This window comes from Rhinolophus ferrumequinum, chromosome 3 (assembly GCF_004115265.2).
Source record: "Rhinolophus ferrumequinum isolate MPI-CBG mRhiFer1 chromosome 3, mRhiFer1_v1.p, whole genome shotgun sequence".
NCBI classification, from domain to species: Eukaryota; Metazoa; Chordata; class Mammalia; order Chiroptera; family Rhinolophidae; genus Rhinolophus; species Rhinolophus ferrumequinum.
Window position 1 is genome coordinate 81,560,109 of NC_046286.1, and position 22,784 is coordinate 81,582,892.

Below are 22,784 nucleotides of genomic sequence, written 5' to 3' on the forward strand. Positions count from 1 at the left end.
GTCAATGAAAACCTGCAAACCAACCTCACAGCATGCATGCTGTCCGAAGGTGTTGTTTCAGCACAATTAAGTTTACCCTATGTCAAGCACCCCCAGAATAAACCCATAAACACCAATGGGTGAACAACATGTACACCGGAAAAATACACTGGAATGTAACATTTATGGATTATGCAATTCTAGAACATTATTATCTTTATTTTCTTGTGTTTTCCAAAATTTTCTATAACTATGTATCACTTTTATAATCAGAAATGCTACAAATAAGCACATTAAAACAAAACAAAAAACAGAAAGACCCAATGTAAGATTAGTCAGGCAAACTTTAGCAAACAGCAAAAAAGTATCTACCACTTTGCCTACATGAATTTTATTATTATCCTCAGTTTGTATCCTATGGATTATGAAATTTCTTCTCAATGTTTTTTTGAAGACAATCTTCAGGTTCAACGATGAAAATAAAAATCAAATTAAAAATGATTTTCAAATTCTAATTTCATGTTTTTCTGGATTAGAATAACAAGATGTTCGCTGAAAACAACTGAGCATCATCACTTGTAAAGAAAATTATCACTTTTTAGGATAAAGTGACTTTGACTTCATAATAACCGTAATAATGAAACATTTTGGAACTTACAGGAAATCCTTTAGTGATAGGAATTTCAATATTAAAGATGAGGATTCGGGCTCTGAAACGAGTGCAAGCTCTAATGGGTTCTTTGGGGCCACAAAATATGCAGCCAACACTGTAACAAAAAAAGGAGAAGGTAACTGGGGGATAAATAAATACACCTCCAATAGGAGTCCCTCTAAAACCACGTGCAAAGCAAAACGATCAAGCAAATGAGGGACTTTTTCTATATACCCCCCTCTGGGTTAAAGTGTGGCTTTATACCACTGCTAGCCTTACATCATTCTCACACAGTACAGCTTTCACTCAAAGAACATGTCAAGTATGTGTGCTGACATGTATTCATTTCAATTTTAAGTAGGTTTTTCTTATCGTTCTTATACTTCCAATAACTGCCAATTTTGGGCCAAATGAGATTCAGAATTAATACTCATTCTTTCATTTGAACTGGTGAATTGCAAAATGTGTGTGTTTTGAGGTCCTATATCCAAAACAGTGGTCCAAACTCAAAAATGGTTTAAACTCATTTTCTCACTCACTTGATTTTGATGATATCCATCCCAACCAACGTGAGACTAACATGATCACCTGCCGCCGCCCAGTCGACAGGTTCATCGTGCAGAGTGATTCCTGGAAATGAGTAAGAACCAAAGAACACAGTAAAACACCACAATACCGAACCATAACAACCAAGAGAGTTTGGCTGATTCGTGCCTCACCAGTCACTACTCATCATTTTCAATATGAATGGATTGAGAGTGAGAAGGGTAACTGTGAGCGTTGAGGAAAACACACTTCCTCTAGACTTGACTCTTCTGGAACACCACCCCAAACATAAACTGACTTGTATTTGTTCATAAAAGGCTGATTTCTGCTATTTTAATCAAGAATTTTAAACTCATTTACACAACTGACTATATTCATTAAACAGGCCCCATTCAAATATTTCTCTTATTGATGGATGCAGGCATAATAAATACAGTTCATATTATTTTTAATAACATAAAAGATGGGACTGGGGAAGGGACCTACTCTTGACCTTTACTTTTAATTAGACAACTACCTAAACAATCACCTGTGTTCTTCAGGTAACCAGTAACCAAGTAACACAGGGTACCAGGGCTTTTGGCTGACCCCTCCACTAACTCGTGTCTCAAAAGAACTGCTTCCCAGAGAGAGACACACACAAAGCTAACCGGTTATGTGAAAAGGGAGATTCATAGTGTAAGGACATTTAATTTAAAAATGACATTTAATTTAAAAGGTTGCTATATACCTTTCCTACCTAGGGATAATCCTGAAGAACAATTGCAAAGGGCAATACTCAGCTACCTTATTCAAAGAGTTTAAAAGGAACCTCATATATTATGACTCTATGGGGTAAGTTCCTTTCCACTGGGACTTCAGCCTCTGATGAAGACAATACATAGGCCAACAACTAGTTCTTGATTAACATGTTTTTAGTAAATTATAATTCACCCATATCTTTCTGGAAATACTTATTTTTCCCATGTAGCATACTCTAAAGTGGGTTTCTTCAAAAGTTTCTGAAAGTTCAAGGAGAAACCTTAAGAACTCTGAGACAACCTACAGTTTTATTCAAAATTTCATTGATGTGCACATCTGAATTACTTCTAGAAGAGGGGCCATAGCTTCCATCAAGGTATCAAAGAGCTTCTTGACTCCAAAATTGTTAACAATTACGATATTAAGGAAAGCATGTTAAATTTACAACTAATTAAACTTAGTTTTTAAATGTAAGTTTTAAATGACCGTATCTGATTTTGCTATGAACTGTGGAATTGAAGACAGGAGCTGGCTACTTTATAACAGAGATTGCCTTAACTGAAGGTTGAAGAGCTTTCATACTAGAAGCTCAATTAACAACATAAAATACTCTAAAGATAACATATAATCTGATTTTCTCCACCCAAACACGTTATACTATGCTATACATGATATTTATGCTCCTAAGGACCTTCTTCATTGGACAGACATTATACACAAAGAAGTTCTTTTTCAAAACTCCGTGAACTTAATATGTTAATACAGTAAAAACGTAATTAAGAATTTCCATTTGTTGGTTGCAGATTTAGTCACTTCTCTCTTTTAGGACACCACTGGTTAGTGAGCCACAGTAGCACCTAAAGTGTTCAGACAGAAGTGTGCATTCAACAACCAAGTAAATCAAGCAAAAGTAATAGGATTAGGAACTGAGAACTCAGAGCCTCCAAGCTGGGTTAGAAGCATGGCTCTCAAGGAGTGTGGTGCTGCTCCCCGGGTGCTTCTGATATGGCTTCCTTTTAAGAACCACTAGATCAAAGATAAATGGTTAGAATTTACTCTGGAAGAGGGACAGGAAGGAGGGAGGGAAATAATGTGGGACTTTCAGAAGTGAACAAATTGTCATAAAGCAGTCAATCTGTAAGGTCCATGGAAAGTTTTAAAATCACGGTTTTCATTCATATCAAATGATTATAAAAAATTTCTTATTCTCAAAAATGCTCATATAAAGAAATTAGTATTTCAAAAGTACCTAAACTCTGGATCACTTTCAAAACCAAAAACAGAGATCTGAACTTGCAAACAATAGATTTATGTTAAAATGAATTTTTTCTAAAGTGTGTATTACTTTATATCTGAACAGAAAGGTTAAATGGAAATAACTTTGGCTTTCATTCCCTTATTCGTCTTTAAATTTAGGTTAAACTGTTACCCAAACAGATATTCATTAATTTCTAACAATCTTTAAGAAATCAGTTTTTGAAGTAAGCAAATTAATTCAAAGGAAATGTACAAACTTATAAGCTAGTCAGGTACAACTCTGGATATAAACTATAAATAAGACTAACAGAAGGAAAAGTACTGACATTTTTTTAAATGTTTACATCCCCAGATTATACTTCAGCTTAATACTGTTCCAAATAATATTATTTTATAGTATAAAACAGATCTTCAGTTTTATGTTGAAAACAGAGGCTTAGCTGGAAGGCTTAGTCTTAAGGTACGTATAAAATTATAATCTTTTAAGCAGAACTCAGAAAAAGATAATACGCAAACATGTAAGGTCAAATGATTAGAAGATGGAAATAGTTATCAGTCATCATGAAAGCTCATATATTAGATTATGTGCAAAAGCAGTAACTGTGGCACTTTAGCTCAATTTCTCTTTTGAACGTTAGGATTCTCTGCATTTACATCTTGTTTTCTTAGGTCTTCCTGTAAAATATTTATTTATTTTTTTTGTATAAACAGGATCAAAGCTGTTAACTTACACTAATTCTGAAATACATGTTTCAAAACAACAGACTGTAGCAGTCTGCTTTGCCATTGACTGTTTAGTGTCAGGACAGGGTTAGATTTAAATTTCTGCTACTGAATACTATTTTAAATGTATCTGTCAGGTGTCTATGCATCTGGTTAAATCCTAACCAGGCTTCTTGAATCAGGGTCACAAAGAAAAAAAAAATGCTACTACAGTTAGAGTATTATATGTATGTATGTATATATATATATATATATATATATATATATATATATATATATATATATATACACACATACACACACACATAGTCACAAGAGAAAAAAATCGTTTAATGTTTTCACATTTTTATCTTCGACAGTTAGTATCATTTTGACAGTCAGTTACAATTTCAGTAAGAGGATATTTATTCTGGAGTTAATAACTAAACTACTTTTAAAAATCTGCTGTCTCAACTTAAGGGTTGTTTAGCGAAAGAATCTTACAGAGGAATACCTTTTGCAGTACAAGTTTCATTAGGAGGCATTGCTAGTAGTCGGTCACCAGCCTGGATATAACCAGCTTCAATTTTACCAGTTACACAAAATCCAGATCCTTGATCTGCAAAACATGCCCAAATCTTACAATGATTCATACAGAAATGTTATCTGATGATTACTATTACTAGCTCTATTTAGTTCCCTAGTAATTACATAAAATGAGTAGTTCAATGAACATTAATAATCATCTCAGAATTTTTAACATAGCTACTAAATATGGCATATCACATTCTAATCTTGATTTTCTTACAAATAAAAATGTTCATATTACAAAAAATGGGTATTTATTCCTTTTTCAAAAACGTATTGAGTGCTTACTAAATACCAGGCACTGTGCTAAACTCTGGGAATAAATAAAGAGATGAACATATAAGCCTCTACCCATAAGGAGTTTACAATAGTGAAGAGAAAGACAAAAAACAATTACATTGTTTGGAGACAATGTTATTAATAATGTACACTAGAAACAGAAAAAGATGCACTGAAGAATCCATGTTGAGGGAAAACGATTACCCTTTAGCTTGGCACTGAGAAGAAGGAACAGATGATCAGGTAGCTGTGTATACAGGTAGGAGAAGAAGGAAACCGCATATGCAAAACCACAGTTATAACCACACGTGGGATGTGCTAAGACCCTTATATCATTTATATGGAATTTATATGAGACCACACGGAATAACGAAGGAAAGGCAAGACATGAGGCAACATGGGTAGGCAAGGGATAAATGATAAAGGGACCTCGTAAATCACACTTAGGGTTTGAATTTCATTCTCAATTAAGTAACGGGTACCAGTATAGAATTGTGAACTAAGAAGGGACATGGTGGTATTTTCACGTCAGAGAGGAAGGAAAGTTGACTGAAATGCACACTGTGACTATAGAAAGGGAATAAACTCAAGAATTTGGGAAGAAGGTGTAACAGATTTAGGGTGATAAAGTAAGTGAGGGGTAATAGCAAAAAGGAAGAAATGTGAGCTGACAATGCATTAACTGTGAGATAGGAAATTAACAAGCTCCATTTTAGCCTTGACGAATTTGAAGTGTCTACAGACATACAGGTGAAGATGCATTCCAGGGGACACCAACCACACCAAATTCCATGAGCATAGAACCCTTGGAGGACACTCCCTGTGGAGATGTCCACCAACTGTTAACACATTTATATCTGGAGAGTATGAACAGGTCTGGGTTAGAGATACAGATTTGGGAAGCATCACGACGCAGGAGGTAGATGGACTCATGGATGTCTGTCCAAAAAGAGCGTGTAAAGTAAGAAGAGAACTAAAGCAGTAGTAGTTAAGAGACAGAGAAAGAGGAATCCACACAGAAGATACAGAGAGGTCAGAGACACAGACAAGATAAGGGGGTCAACTATATGGTGACAAAAGATTTGACTTTGGGTGGTGAACACACAATGCAATATACAGATGATGCATTAAAGAACTGTACACTTGAAAACTATATAATTTTATTAACCAATGTCACTCCAATAAATTTAACTTAAAAAAAGAAACCAAGGAAAATGTTATTACTGACTTTGGCAACCAAGAGGTCATTTAGTAACCTTAGTGGGAACATACTGAGGAGAGCAGTGCAGGCAGTGCCAGAAAATAGCCTGAAGAGAGAAAGTAGAGTCCACAACATTGCTAATCAAAAAGAAAATTAAGCACCTCTTATATTTTAAATTGATAATAGTAATTTGGAAAGCATCACCATATTCCCTCCACTACTAGTAGAATGCTGGAAGCTAATAATAATAATAATGATCAATTTCAATTTCATTAAATAATTTTTGTGTAGCACGTTTATTTATTCCTTTATCAAACATTAAGCATGTATCATGTGCCAGGCACTGAGCTAGCTCCTGCAGATATAGATATGGAAAAAACAGCACTTGCCCTCAAGGAGCTCACAATCTGAGTGAAACACACAGCACAGAAACAATTATAATACTGCATGAAAAATGCCATGATAAAGGATACAGAGAATCCAGAGGAACATCTTAGAGTATGTATTTGGGGAACTCACCAGTTATCAATTTATTGTTCCTCAGTTCCAAACCCACTCTTTAATGCCTGCTCTATGATAACGGAGATTTGGGGGACAACTGATATCTTTACCATACTGATTATTCTAATATATAAATGCTGTATGCTTTTATTCATTGAGATTTTGTATTTCATTTCCATTTTATAGTTTTCTGTATAAGGTTTTGTACTCATTAAGTGAGATGTATTCTTAGGTATTTAACACAACATCTTCTCTGAAGGTCTGCACCCTTTCTGTTTATCCTTCCTTGGGTATTCTTCCTCAGCCCCAGGGCACCATGTAGTTTCCTTATATCTCAGAGTCACTCTTTTATCATATTAATAATTCTTTATATTAAACTTCCCATTTTACTTATGTGTAGTATCTATTAATAGCTCCTGAATGGACCCAGACTCCTACAGATGGGTAGGAAATAGAAACATAAAGAGAGGGAGGAGCAAACCATGGGTACACATGTTGGCAGTCAAGACCCTCCCATGTGGTTAAGAAATAGTGAATGATCCAGAAAACTAAAGGGATCTGATGGGAGAAAAAAATGATGAAGCTAGAGAGATAAAGGATAAAGCTTTCTTAATATATACCTGGAAGATAAGTATGAGATGGGGAAATGGTGAGTAAATGGAAGATTTTCTGGGCAGGGAAGTTAAGTAACAAGAACTGGCACCTAAGTTTGGCAATGATCCTTACATTGGCATAAAGAGGGAGAATCTGAAGACAATTTAATGATTTTGTCCAAGAAAAGAGGTCAGGAGAGAACAGAAAGGCAGGGGTCATACTGAAGAAGCACTGGAGAGGTAGCACTTACCTTTGAAAACATCAGATACACATAATCTAAAAGGCTTATCGATAGATCTTTGAGGAGGTTTGAAGGAATCTGGAAAACATGGCGAAATGCAAGGTTCAATTTAAAAGTAATTTCTTACTCATGTCCAATGAGCCCATTAGAGCCCCATGTCTCCTAAAATATAGGCTTTTAAAATAAATATTAATAGTAAATTGACTGTCATTCATATAATAATTTGTAGTTTATAAAATGTTTTCACACATGTTAAATCATTTAATGTCAACAACAATCTGTGAGGCAGGAAGGGTAAGCATGAGTCTTGTTAATTAAGGAAAACTGAGTTAAGTTTTTTGTTAATTAAGTAAATATTGCATGTGATTTCAAAACTGCTAAAACTTAATCCTGAGTACAAATCCTATGCTTTTGCACACACAACACTGTCTCCCATAAAGAACTCTAAATAATAATTGTCAAGTTTAGTTAATGCATTAAAATTAGTTAAGATTGTATTCTTACCAATTTGTTCTAATAAACATAGTCCTTTATACCATTTTGTAAGTTCACTTGATTGAGATCTTGTGATTAGATTTTCACCACTGAGACCACTTGTAGGGATAAAAGCTACATCACTTTCCTATTAAAAAAGATCGAATACATGAAACAATACAACATTGTTTTTAAAAAGTTAAACAGTTCCCCAAGTTTATAAAAGCAACAAGGTACTTTTTAAAAAGTAATAGAAATCACAGTAACTGCAATCTTGAAGTTATCTGAAACAAAAGTTTTCAACTTTTTTGATTTTGTGAGAAACTTACAAATTTGTTCCCAAAAACTCAAGCACTTTTACTTAGTAAATAAGCATATTTCATATTTTTGCTGGAGAAATTTCTCTCTACTAGTTTCCACTTTTCTGGGACCTCCCTAAACCTATATAACTAATTTAATAGGTGCAGAAAGTCTTTTACTTACATTAAATCCAAGCCAACTTATAAAATATATGCAAGATTAGGTAAAGTAATCCAAAAAACATAATATATACATGATACCGGTGGAAATAAAAACAAAAAGAATTAAAGATACTTCACAAGAACACCAAAGTATTACTTTTATTTCTCTCATATCAGTAAAATAAGACTTAAGGGTAGCAACCAAATCAATTTAAAATTATCTTACCTTAAAACCTGCTTGCTTAAGAAAGTGCCCAAGTTTTCCAGTAATATCTTGAAACCTTTCTTGTTGCCAATTAACCTGATAAAGATCCAATTTATTTTTAAAACTATGCTTCAGACCATGCTATATATAAAATTTATATTTCTGCAACAAAACGTAAATAATCAAGAATATAAAATATAAATATAAAATATATTAAACATAAAATCCTTTAAAATTAAAACTCATAATATCAGCTCTAACTGTTAACATGATCTAAAAGTAACTTCTCCTACAACAGAAAGCCTAGAAACAAACTCTAATACATACAGAAATTTTTGTATACGCTAAAAGTTCTAAAAATGGTTTCAAATTTGGGAAGAAAAAGTAAATAATTTATGAAATTGTGCTTGGACCAACCGCTGAAATAAAATAAAGCCAAATATACTAAAAATGCATATAGTAATATGAACACTAGATAATATTATGTATGCTGTAGTATTTAGGGATAAATTTAACAATGTCTAACTCATTTGGAAATTTATATCAAAATAAGATGAATTAATGGGTGGATAAAGGCAGGGGTAGATAGACAAAAATGTGATCAAGGCTATAGTAGAATCTTAAGTAGTGGGTGTAATAGAGGTGTTTACTGTAAAATTATTTCAACTTTTGTATTTGAAAATTTTCATACTAAAATCCTGGGAAAAAATAAAAGGTATATGAGATAATGATCTCATAGAAAAACTATGTAGAAAAATACAGTTGAATATGTATCTGACTCCAGGGTAAGAAAATACCTAAGCATAAAGAAAGAAGTCAAAAGGAAATATTTATTAAGTCGACTAAATATCAAAAACACACCACAAACAAAATGGAAAGTAAAATAATAAATTGGGAAAAATCTAAGACAAGATGAAAGATTAGTATCTTTAATAAATAAATTATGCTTACAAATTGGTAAGATGTTTTAAAAATAAGCAAATTTATAAATAATTCCAAAAGAAAAAATACAAATGGTTAATAAATATACAAAGCATATTTATATATTATTAACATTCATAGAGAAGTTAACAAAGAAATACCATGTTTTATGTAGCAAATTGGAAAATAATCCTTTAATAACAGCAGTGGTGATAAGAGTTCAAGAAAGTAAATACACCATATGTGCCGAGAGGAAATAACTAGAACTTTTCTTGAAGGCATTTTGATCATGTACAGCAAGTCTTAAAAATGTATATGCTCTTAAGGTCCAGAAATTTCCATAATAAACTATTTTTAAATACACATATACACACATACACACAAAACTGGCAATATTCCTAAGTAGGGGATTGTCTGAATAAATTATAGCATATCTTTAACATAGACTAGAATAAAGCTATAAAACCTTCTTTATACAAAAATTATTAATAACTTGGACACATGCACAAGAATATTGGCAATTTTTTTGAAAGAGCACATAATTAGATTATAATCCAATGTTATTAAGAAAAAGATTCTTATCTATAAAAATAAATTATATAGATATACAAAATGAAAAGTATCAAGTTTTTTAGGGAGAAAGAAGTTGGGAATATAGGTTACAAATTACTTATATTGCATTTAATATCAGGATCGTGAATTTATTTTTTAAAATATGGCAACTAGACTAATAAAACGTACACTAGTCACATCTGAGATCATCAATATGGCAGATGAACATCTGAATTAGCATCTAAAGTGCATTCTCGTAAGTCTTTAAATACCTGATCCATTTTATTGACTGCAACTGCAAGCTGTGTTACTCCAAGAGAACGAACCAAGAGGCCATGTTCTCGTGTTTGTCCCCCAGTCTCAAATCCAGCTTCAAACTCTCCCCTGCTGGCATCTACCACTAAAACAGCTACATCTGCCTAAGGAATAAAAAAATAAATAAATGAAAGAATATCAAAACTAGAAATAATGTCACAGCATTTTAATTCAAAGGACAGATTACTCAATTACCTGTGTGGGTCAGATTTTAAAGGCAGGCTCTAACCTGACATCAAACACCAAAGCAAATCAAACAAAACAATTATACAAATGGATTAAAATTTTTTAAATAATAAAAAAAAAGTACTAGCATGCTGCCAAAAAAATTAAAAAGGCATAAAAAATTAAAAAGTTCCTTGGAATTCTTTATATAATTAAAATATCTAGGTAAAGGAGGAAAAATAAAAAGAAAACATAAGTAAACAGAGACAAATATTTTTAATATAAGGAAAAGTTACAATCGAATAAGTCTTTATGAAAAAAAGGAAAAAAAAGAGCTTTGTAAAAAAAAAAAAACCGTTAAAGGATATAAAAAATATGCTGAAGAAAAATAAATGGCCAATAAACATGAAAAAATTCAAATTCATTAGAAACCAAAAAGTAAAGATTAAAAATACAACACACTCCTCCCTTTTCCCACTTTTATAAGTTACATTGGCAAAGATTTAAAAGACTGAAATATTTACTATAAATAAAGGTGTAGTAAGAAGGGCATTCTCATACATTGCCTGTAGGACTCTAAGTGCAAAACCTTTCTGGAGGGCATTTTCACAAGAAGTTTCAAGAGCCTTAAATATGTATATTTTGCTTACCATCAACTCCACCTCTAGGAATTTATCCTAGAAAAGTAATTATGGACCTAGAAAGGTATTTGTCACAGTATCACTTATATTAACAGAAAAAAACCTGAATAAATGAATTATCAAAAAATAGCATGTTCATCCTCTACAGCCACTGGAAAAGACCCTGAATAACAAAGTTTCCTAACTTTTATGGATCATTTTGAGAATCCGATGAAAGACATTTCTCCTCTCATACACAACTTACACAAAATAAGAAGAAAAAAAGTGAACCTTAGCCTTAGCTCATTTTCCTTTTTAATCTTACTGATATTAGTTTTACAGGTTCCCTCTACTCTTTTATGCGATGCTTCCTTATGCAATTCCACTTGCATTATGTGGATGTAGCCTTTGAAAATTTACAGTAAACATTTTGCACAACCATAGATATTTCTCCATTTTCATTCTCATCAATTGTTTCTGTCAATGCACTGTCAGGGCATTGTTGAAAGGAACACTCACTTTTCCCTTATGTAGTTTTTGTCTTGTATGCATGCATACCTATTCTCATAGAAATCTGCTTTTCAGTAATCCAGGATACAATGACTAAATTTAGCATTCCCCTCTGTAGCTATCTCAGAACATTACATGATGGTCACCCTATCTCAAAGGTCCTCTTACATTCCATTCACACCAAGTTCTCTGACCTTTTGGTCAGAACAGAGTCTACAACAGCTTGTAGTTTCCTCAACAGCTTGTAGTTTTCTCTTTGTGGTTTCCTCAGTGATACTTTATGTTTGTATTATCCAGTTTTTAAAGAATTTCAGATATAATACCATAATGGGAAATAAAATTGTCATATGAACTCTAATTTCTTTAATGAGATCCAGGTCTTTTGATTAAGGATTCTTAGCTAATAGCAAAACGGGGGCAATAAATTTCAAAATTTCACTACTGACATGTAGGCACTAACAGGTACCACACGTCAAGCAAATTGTGTAATCTCTCTGGGTATCAATTTACTCACTTTGCAGAAACACCAGAGGGTAAGTATAATTTATATAAAGCACCCAGCCCTGACCTTCCAAATCCTAGGCTCAATAATTGTAAATATCTCTCATCAGGTTTTGCTGACAACCGTCAAATTATATTTACTTTCTTAGGTTAAAATTTGAAACTCACTAACTTGGTATTAAGTAAGGCCATAGTATTCTTCTTAATCCTCTTTCCTATTACCATCTCCAAAAATTTACTGGGCAATTTCTCTATTCTTTCTATGCAACAGCATGTCTTGGGAAGCTCATATTTCATGAAGCATTTTACCATTATTTTTACTATAAAGAAATTCATAGCTTTTACACATTTGCTTCTTTGTGAAAAGATTTTATAAAGTACCAACAAAAGAGACTATGAAAAATATAATATGTCTCTGTTTTTTCAAAATTGTTTAAGTTAAAATTTTTTAATATTTTAAAAGTTATAATCCTAGAATTATAACATCAGCATCAGGAAATTTTACGTACAATCAGTGCACTACAGTTAAGAAAATATCTGGTACCTGAGCCGCTCCCGTAATCATATTTGGAATGAAATCCTTATGGCCTGGAGCATCCATTAATGTAATAACCTTGGTTGTAGTCTCAAACTTTGTCATACCAACATCCATTGTTACTCCCCTTAAAGGAAACAGAAAATGGTTAGAATGCACTACATAGATAATCAGTGTTATGGATAAATTATTTCATAATATAGGTCAAATTACTGTCTAAATTCTTAAGTAATAATGGGAATTTTATTATACAGTCTATTATTTTAAGAAATTAAGCTATCGATTTCTGGAGTTTCTGCTCTAACAGAATTACACCCATACGGCTTTAAAACAAAGTTGTGGACTTAATCAAAATGATAGATACTTCTCATTTCCTTTTTTGGTAAGCAATGTAGATTGCCACAAAGAAAGATACATGGGGCCATCTCTGAAGAAGGAAACAAATACTGCACATGAGAAATGATAAAATGGAGAATGCCCACTACCAGGAGGTACTTTTCCTCATCGCATGTTTACGCTTCACTAATTATAGAAATTCATAAAACTTTCATTTGCAAGATTGGTCAGTATGATACACATTTAGAAAACAGGTAGGCAAAGGAGATGCCCAATTTTTTTAAAAATTGAGAGAGATGCACAGTAGTTTGTTTCACATCCCATTTCATCCTTCTTGGAGAGCAATGTACTGCTTCTTCACAGCCACAAAAATATAGATTCAGATTATAAGAAAGCCCTAGAAGGAACTACAAAGGTACTGAGTCATTCTAGACTTCAGGAATTTAGAAGGGGAAAATCAGGTGAGCAATGAGCTAAGCCATTATTCATCTGGTTTGCCCAGGAGAGTCCAGAGAAATCAATGAGCACTCCCTTTTACTAGCAAGTATCCCAACGATTCTAACGATAAATGACATGCTCACCCCAGCCGTAAGGTAACTGTAGGCCTCCTTACTCAAGTCATTCTAGTTTAATCTGAAACCATGAGCCATTTTGAATTTGTGAAAATGATGCTTCATTCCCTTTAATTATCCCCAAATAATTGCTTCTAGAATAGTGACAAACTAAGACTTCTTTGTCCAGAATATATTCTTTTGACCTAGCGCTGGTCTGCATTTGTAAGCCTAAGGATATGAAAATGTCACTCATTTTATTAATTTCTGTTTAACATATAAGCAGAACAGAGGATTTATAAATATTTAACATGGTGGGATAAACATATTTTTGAAATGCTATGAAGGAATATATGAATACACATACACACATATATATATATGAGTAGATATGTATATATATGATGTAAAACTCCCATTATGTATCTGGGAGCTTCTGCTATCTACAGAACAAAGGAATATTCAAAAAAATTGCATCATGCTGAGTAATAGAAAACTCGCAGCAGCAAAAATGATAGCTAACTAGCACATGTATTATAAAAAAAAAAGTATTGATTATTCTAGGAATGAGATTATTCGCTCACTTGCCAGCTCAACTCACGTATTAAGTAAATTCAAACAAGTCGTTCTGACTTAAATTATATTCTTCTCAATCTGTTTATTTACTTAAAAGATGACACACAAAAAAACTAAAAAGCCATATACTTTAATAATCTGCACAGTAAACGGATAGGTGAAAATTATTCAGTTTTTTCATATGACATCATACAAAATGCCACTGTATTCTAATATAAGTTTTCTAAAACTTTGCAAGTGTCCAACTAACTTTTCATACTAGGTTTGAAAAAAAGCTTGTGATACTATATATGGAAATCCAAATACATCCTCTAGTCATATTCAGAATGAAGACATCAGAGAACAGAGTAAACTCTTATTGAATTAGGACTTTCAGAGGACTTCTGTCTTTAGGGTCATCATTTTGACACAGTTGATATATCTGCCATTTCACTTCATTATTAAGGTGTTCTCTTTCTTTCCTGACAAAGGTGCCATTGGCTCCTCCATTCCTAACCATTCTCATGTGATATACATCACCATTCTAAAAAGACTTCAAAAGAAACACTATTCTTTGGCCAGAGGCATATGAGTAGCTACATTCTCCTGCTACAATCTCCCCCAAATTAGCACTGAACACAGTAACAAATACAGAAGGGGTACCTGACTGGATTAAATCTATATGGTAGGAGATAGCTTTATTCACTTGTTTGTTGACTTTTGTCTCACAAAAACATAATACAGAAAGTATAAAAATAAATTAAGTCTGGTAATTTGCATTTACTGGTCATTTTGATTCCACATAGAAGATAGTTTACTACAGAAAGTTGCCTTTCCTTTATAACCTCATATAAAATTAAGAGTCTTATCATTTTAATTCAAAATCAAAACTATCTGACATATACTTAGGAAAGTAACAATAGAAACTTCTCCCTTGAATAATTACCTAAGTGGGTTTTTTTTAATTTTTTAATAAACATTCTTTAAACTATTCTCAAAGAATAAGAAAGAGTAAAAAACATAATGTAGATTCGTTGTGTACATAATAATGAAAACTACAATAAAAATATTTTCCTAATAATTGAAAGCTTTTTTCCTAAACGCAGTGTCAAATATTTCATGGCATGTTTTACACATATTCAACACATTTTGTATACTTAATTAAAATACTATATATCATTTCAAACTGAAAATATTGAAATATAGTGACTACCTTTCCCTTTCTTCGCCAGTCTCATCCAAGACCCATGCATATGCAAACGAAGCTTTGCCAGCCTTCTTAGACTCTTGTTCGTACTTATGCATAGTTCTTTTGTTCACATTACCCAGAAGATAAAGCATATGGCCCATCAGGGTACTTTTCCCAGCATCAACATGACCTAAGGAAAATTGATTCAGGATTAGTACTAGGTACATTTTCCAGATGTTGTTCACATAGAGGCACTGCATGAATATGTAATTCAATAGTTCGTGTCAGTATTTAGAATAATAAATGCCAATTTTTATCAAATGATAGTAAAACATCCAAGTGGAGGGGAAAAGAGCATGTCTCTTTGGGTGGGGTGGGGGGGAGTTTCCCAGCGTTTTGGAAATCAAAATTGTCAACAAGACACGCCATTTTCAAAATGTTCACAGAATGAAAATGTCACAACCAATCTAATGACCTCCTTGGTAACTTGGCATCATTTTACCCAGGGTGACCAGAAAGCATTGTGATGCAACGCCCTCTTGTTTTACGTCCATCACACCCATAGAGAAACTCAGAGTGGAATGACGGTCTCCATGCTGCCACGAGCAAGCTGTCAGGCTAAAGCCCAGTCGAGTGACAATCTAGAGGAACAAAAGGCATTACCAATGACCACTAAGTTGAGGAGTTGCTTCCCTCCTTGCCGTTTCTCCAATTCCACTCGCACATCTATTTGCTGCCTCAGCTTGCTAGATTTTTTCACTGGTGTTTGTGTTGAACTCTGCTCTTCTGAGGCTTGAATGGTGTGGGATGGAAGAGCTGATTTAGAAACAGTCTCAAGAACATCAGAGGAGGCAAAGCTGGTATCTTCACTCAGATGTCCTTTTTGAGATGTGTGGAAACTATGACCATTTTCTTCAGCAGTTACTCTACAGAAAGCAGAGATAGGAAAAAAGAATGTAAACCAACTCAACTGAAGTCCTATAATGTCAGAAGGGTAGAGAAATTCTCTCTTCATATGTCTTACACTTGCAGACTAAAAATGATCTCTGCTAAGTGGCTACAGTTTGTTAAGGTGGAAATGATAAGTAGCTAGACCCAAACCACACAAATACAGACTTGAAGATCCCAGGAGAAAAACAGTCTACGAAAAACTAAGATAAGAGGAAGTATCCTGTAAAATAACGGAAATGCAAAGTCTAAGCGCATAGCCTCAGCCATATAATCCTATCGAAACAGATGGCATAAAGAAGACATTTTGTAAAAATTGGCACCAAATGTGTTCCTGGAGATAAATTAGTATTAAAAAAATAAATTTACCCCTAACTCATTCTTTTAACCAGACAGAGACCATCTCTTTTGCTCAAACACAATCTTTAAGGGAGTTATCTCTAAATGTCTACATATTCTTAATACTTTTGGCAAAAAAGCTTAAATTCATTAATTCAACAAATACTTGATTTACTAAAAACTACAACATACACTAGGCACTGATGCTGAGAAGAAAAGATGATATAGAAATAGAAATGAGAATGTTATCTACTACTCCCAAAGGCTTACAAGCTAGTGACAGACTCAGGTACATAAAGACCACCTAGCTTAATTTATTCTCTCCTTGACAATGCAGATGGCTCCAAAAGTATAAACACTGGTCTCACTTCTTCATTAGCTCTTTGCTTATTCTCCATAGAAATTATAGCAGTGCTACCCTTTGGAATGTGATCTTATCCACCAGACTACAATATGCCTTACATGTTCTTCAAAAACTATAGATAAATAAAATTAGAACAAAGAACAGGTTAAAATGGCAAGTTATTAAGAATGAAGCTAATTATATCCAACTCAATGTGGAGCTGGCAGATACAAAAAGTAGTTGATAAAAATCACTAAAGATAACAGTAATACTACTTTCTTCTTACTCACTGTACCAACAAACAGGTTCATTTTTCCCTCTCAGAATACCTTTATATGCTTGACACTGACCCTTCATCCTACACCTCAGGAAAGAGTCAGATAAGTTATATTTGCAAATTCACTAAAAACCTCATACCTATTCCCATTTAATTTTGCTTTGCAAATCCCCACTAGCCCATTTTGGTGTTCATTTTTAACACTGATTAGAAAGATTACCTTCATCTCGAACTACAGGGAAAAAATTTACTGTGGAAAATATTCCCATTCTTTTAAAGGATTTCAACAGGCTAAATCAAGTGAAATCTAACTTAAGACTATACATTGCAAGCAAAAAAAAAAAAAAAAAAAAAAACCCACTACAAACTACAAGAAAAGTTTTCAACAAGAATAACTAGACATAGGCTGTGGTTCTAATCAGACCTGAGAGAACTCATAATCTCTGGCTTCACATCTTTCTGTTTTTAGTTACAGAAGATTTCCAAAAGCTTACGCTGACTCCAACATGGAAAACAGCTAAAAGCAGAATGACTACGGCTGACAGAGTAGGTAAAGAAAGGCCTGAAGCTCGGCCCATCCACCATTCCAGGCAGTTCTCAGAGGGACTGCTCAGGATAGGAAGGACTTCACAAAACATGGGTCTGATTTGATTTTTTCATTTACAATTCAGTAACATGAAAGGTTTGCTTTTCTCTCACTTTCATGATAATATTCCCTTTCAAGTAGATCTTAGGTATTAAGTTAGTGCAAAAGTAATTGTGGTTTAAAAGGTTTGAAATAATTGCAAAAACCACAATTACTTTTGTACCAACCTAATAAATTGAAAATTCACTAAATTGTATAGTGTTAGAGGTAAGTAACCAAAGTAATTACAAAAGCATCCTAGTTAAGTCTGTACTTAGTAAAAACTTCTGCATATCATGAAGTCAATGTTTTAAGATTTTGAAAAATCTCTAAAATGAAGGCTAAAAATGACCATTCTGGGTTAAGGGTTATAATTACTGACTGATTGACTAGTCTGTTTTGTTTCTAAACCGTCTTTCCAAAAGTGGGAATATTTCTACATGAATCTAGAAGCTTAATGCTTCTTCTTGAATGATTTAAATGATACTGGAAAGTTAGTAATTTAAATTTAACAGGTTAACCACAGAGTATTCGTTCTCTGTATAAGGTTCTTGCTATTTTTACTTACATGCATTTCCTAGAGAGGTATTTAGTATCTTTAATATTAGTGAAAAAAATTTTGCTGTTTGAGTTTCTTCTAAGTAATGCAACATACTTGTTTTTTTTATATGCTATCTTTGGGAATCACACTTATGTAGGAATCAATGATGCTGAAATCTTCACCTAAAATGTTTTATTTCTCTGTGCTTGCTTGAGACCACAACAGAACAGCCTAAGTATTATCCCTACTATAAATTTGAAAAAACGAGAAAAAAAAAAAACCACTATGCAAGTATTTGGTGCAAATATAGCTTGGTCCTTGAGCAATGCTATATGTATTTCTGAGCATCTCTATCTGTACCTACAGACCTTTCACATTCTGATGACTTTTCCTATTGGGCCACATGAAAATATTAACTCACGGGTTTTTTTTTTTTTATACCTTTATACTATTTCCAAGTTTATTTTTAAAATAACACATTATTTCCCCAAGGACTCTGATCAACAAATCAGAGTTTAAACAACTCTGAGTTTAAACAACAAATAGTTTAAACAACTATTCTGTGAAAAGAATACCATGATGAATATTAATGGTCCCTGTCCTTATGAAACATATAGTTTTATAAGATTTTGAAAGGATCGTATTACACTTGTGAATTATAGAGTTGAGTTTTCAAAAATTATTTACTAGTTATTTTTACGTCTTGATCATTTACTACCCATTATTTCTATAATTATTCACATAGATAACTATGCATTTACTTCTAATATGATACATTAATTTGGGTTCATTTGCATGCTGCTTTCTAAGACTTCTGAAACCTTTTGTCTTAAGATTATAATCTCTTTAGAACACAGGATTGTATATTGTATTTATTTGTTTCTCGCTCAATGGAAATAATTCCATAATAGGATTAAATGGCACTCAAGAAAATAGGATAACAAAAGGCATTTGTGATTCATGACAACCCAATCCCAATTAAGAGAGAGAGGAGACATATATTAACCTTTTTGTGACTGAATCTGGATTCAAAATTATTTTAATAGGCTAAACTTACCCAAATTAAAAACTAACTTTTTCATTCATCTAATCATTCAACTAACATACTCTGAACACCTACTATGTCCTAGATATGGAGTTCTTTCCCTCACTAAATTTGAAATCTTATGAATAAAGTCTTGCTTTTAAAAATCAAAAAAATTGATCATTATGATTCCCAACCAAGACACATGATACGTCCACTAACTTAGAGGAATGTTGTAAGGGAAGAAAAAAAAAATCTGCTGAGTTTATATTTCTTGAAGTTAATTTTTAAAAAAAGCAAACCCTCTATTGTCTATATTTGATAACAGTGTTTCCTATCTATCTAACTGGCAGAGAAAATACATCTAAGTAATAGATTTAGGGAATGATTTAAAAATCTAAACCATTTTCAAGAGGTTAAAAGTTAATGTTTTCAAATTGTGCTGTTAAGCCTCAAGAAACCCACTTCCCTTGTCTATAAAATAAAAAACTCCTGGGAGAATTCTAGAGACTGTGATGAGAAAAAACAAATGAGTCCTACTAATGTGTGACTTGTTATCATTTTCCACTAGATATGTGAAATTCGAAGTATGTTACATCTTGTATTTTATGTCTTTGTTACACTGATACATTTTATTCAATATAGAAACTAAAAGAGTTTAAAGATAATTACCAAAAAAATTTTAATGAGTCCATGATTCACCAACTACTTGTAATTTCCAAATGCTGCTTACCTGTGCCATCTAGTGGCATAAGGAGTCCCGATCTCACAGTGCTAGATTTCAAAAAATGACAGAGTTTTTAATTAAAGTGGCTATAAACAATTTAATTTATATGAGGAAATTGATAAGTGAGATATATTGAGTAACATATATAGATAAGTCTGGAATTAACTCTAATTTGTCATCCCCTGCTCTTTGTATTATGACTTACTGAAGACTGGTATTTCAATGCTAATAATGTTATGCAATATTGACACAGATTCTCTTTCTCATAATCTAATAGATAATATTAATTACAATAAAAAAGGCAGGGGGATGAAGGGGTTAAAAACCTTACCCAGGCACTTCAAATCCCATAGTTTGCTTTTTTCCAGATACAGTCATTTTAGCAACTTTTGGCACAATTTCAGATTCACTTCGAGATGACCGGGCATCTACTGATTTTCCTAATTAAAGAGTAAAATATAAAAGGCTAATTAAAGATGATTTTTAGAAATGTACATTACATATTATATCTATTATATATGTATATATTATAATTACGTTTCACAGAATTCATCTTTATAAACACACATTATTTTCTCTAAAAAATTTTAGTGAAATATTAAAATGCTGAAAAAAATTCTTCTGTCATCCTATTCTGGGAAATCCCCTCCATAAGGCCTTGGTTATGCTTAACCTCCACCAAATCTCTTCCCAATTTTGAATTGACTCTTAAGTTTCAGTATTAAGAGGTCACAAGGTGGTTTCTGCACTGAGCCTCGTTCTGACAATATGCCTAGACCCTCCATCTCCGTCTCCTACCACACCCTTTCACAATACTAAAACTGTTTGGTCAGTTAGCAGATGGCTACACTATTTTTAATCCTGTGATACCTATAAACTGATAAACAAGTTGAGAGTCTGCTGAATCGTGCTGGATACTGCATTTATTGTACTTGAACACAATACTGAACTTAGCAAGATATTTGATACCTATAAAGAATATGGGGTAAGAGGTCAATGTAGAAAAGTAAATTAAGAACATGGAAGAGGATAAATTATGAGCTAGATCAAAGTAAGACTTTTATGTATTTGATCCTTTAAAAAATGTGTGTGTGTGTGTGTGTGTGTGTGTGTGTGTGTGCCGGGGGTTTCAAAAGAATGTATACAAGTGGACACTTTGGTCAGGACTGCTCAAGCAGTAGTTCACAGTAATCAGAAGTGTCTGGACGCTGATGGTAACCACTTTGAGCACCTCTTGTAATTGCAAATGTCAAACGTGACTTGAGTTCATCTTTTGTTAATGGTATATATTGAGTATCACAATTTTAATAGTTTTTTCCTTTCTTAAAATATGTATACTTTTTTGGCACCCTCTGTACATACAGAAGTTACTTTTTAAAATTAGGGAAGACAAATTAATGTACAGAAATCATTCAAAATATTTGCTATTTGCCTACTATGTGCCAAGCACTATGCTGGAAATGTAATAGCAAACAAGGTAAAATTAAAACTGTTATTAGTGCTATAACCTGTGCACGGTGCCGTAAGATTTGGTGATAGGGCACATGAGTTAGAGCCCTTCCACAGGAAAGTGAGAGTTGAGTAGGAATTAACCATATAAAAGAAAGAGCATTCTGGCCAGAGGGAGCAGCTTGTATATCAGCCCTGTTGTAGGAGGCAGCATGGTACTTCAGAGGAGGAAAAGCAGAAGGGGAAAGGGGGCATAGTTACAGGAAGCTGGGGGGAAGGGGATGCAGTGGGCAGGCCATGCAGGACCTGTGGGCCACACCAAAGATCCTAATGTTTGTTCTAACAGAATTGAAAGCCACCAAAATGAGGTAAACAAGTAAGGAGAAAGGGAAAGAGAATAAAGTAAAGGCTCAGGCTCAAAGAAGAGATCTGGGTTGGAGCATATGATTCATCAGCACATAATTAGTAGCTGACGGCACAGACATAAGTGAGATCACCAGGGGAGAAAATATAGAGTACAAAGAGAAGTGGTCCTAGGCAAAAGCCTTGGAATAATCCAGCATTTAATTGCAAGATAGAAGATAAGGAGCCTGCACAAAGGTGACAGAGGAGAGCTGGCGGAGGATAGTGCCAAGGAAGCTATGGGAAGAGACTACCTGATGGAGCTGGTATCACCAGTCCAGTAAAATGAAGACTGAAAGCATGACAACACCTAGGACGTGATCCTTTTAGAGAAAAGTCATTGGTAGAGTTAGTAAGAACCATTTGAGAGAAGTGAGGGAAGCAGCAGCAGAATGGGTTGAAAACTATGAGGAAGGTGAGAAAACAGAGGTGGTGATATGTGTCCATGATCTCTTATCATTTCAAAAAACAAAAGCTCTGAAAAATTAAGTGTTTTTTCTTTTAATAACTCATTTGGAAGCAAAACCTGACCTGGACTGACATGAGGCTATTTGTAGCCTTCACTTATCCCACTTAAATTCTAAATTCTGAATCAAATCTGGTCCAAAGGGCTTCAGATAGAAGATTACAGGTATGTATACATGACTCTTAAAAAGTTTGGCTGGAAAGGCAGGAATGTGGTAGAATGGTAACAAAGGGGAGATGTGAAATCAGCTGATGGAAAAGATATAAAATGAGAGGGGCTGTTTGAAAATGCTAGGAAGAAAAAAGATCATTTTTAGATATTTTAGAATTTCTGAGAGGTAGAAAGGAATGGAATCCAAAGCACAGGCAGAAACTGAACTAAAATAAGAGGGAGGCTCTTTTATTGCAATGGAGGGCAGATTTGTATGCTGAGGATATGGAAGATAAGAATTCCTAATGGTTAGCTTCTATTT

The 22,784-nt window shown here is 33.5% G+C and overlaps 1 protein-coding gene across 1 annotated transcript in view; it reads right to left on the bottom strand.

Moving 5' to 3' along the window:
- HBS1L (HBS1 like translational GTPase) overlaps positions 1 to 22,784 on the bottom strand; it is a 75,440-nt gene that overhangs the window by 8,784 nt on the left and 43,872 nt on the right. The window contains exons 5-15 of the mRNA XM_033102443.1: positions 20,327 to 20,435; positions 15,835 to 16,097; positions 15,196 to 15,361; positions 12,550 to 12,667; positions 10,167 to 10,313; positions 8,443 to 8,517; positions 7,786 to 7,903; positions 7,291 to 7,359; positions 4,392 to 4,496; positions 1,171 to 1,261; positions 638 to 746 (exon numbers count right to left, since the gene is read on the bottom strand). Of these exons, the coding sequence (XP_032958334.1) occupies positions 638 to 746; positions 1,171 to 1,261; positions 4,392 to 4,496; positions 7,291 to 7,359; positions 7,786 to 7,903; positions 8,443 to 8,517; positions 10,167 to 10,313; positions 12,550 to 12,667; positions 15,196 to 15,361; positions 15,835 to 16,097; positions 20,327 to 20,435 (1,370 nt within the window). The remainder of the gene's footprint in view (positions 1 to 637; positions 747 to 1,170; positions 1,262 to 4,391; positions 4,497 to 7,290; positions 7,360 to 7,785; positions 7,904 to 8,442; positions 8,518 to 10,166; positions 10,314 to 12,549; positions 12,668 to 15,195; positions 15,362 to 15,834; positions 16,098 to 20,326; positions 20,436 to 22,784) is intronic.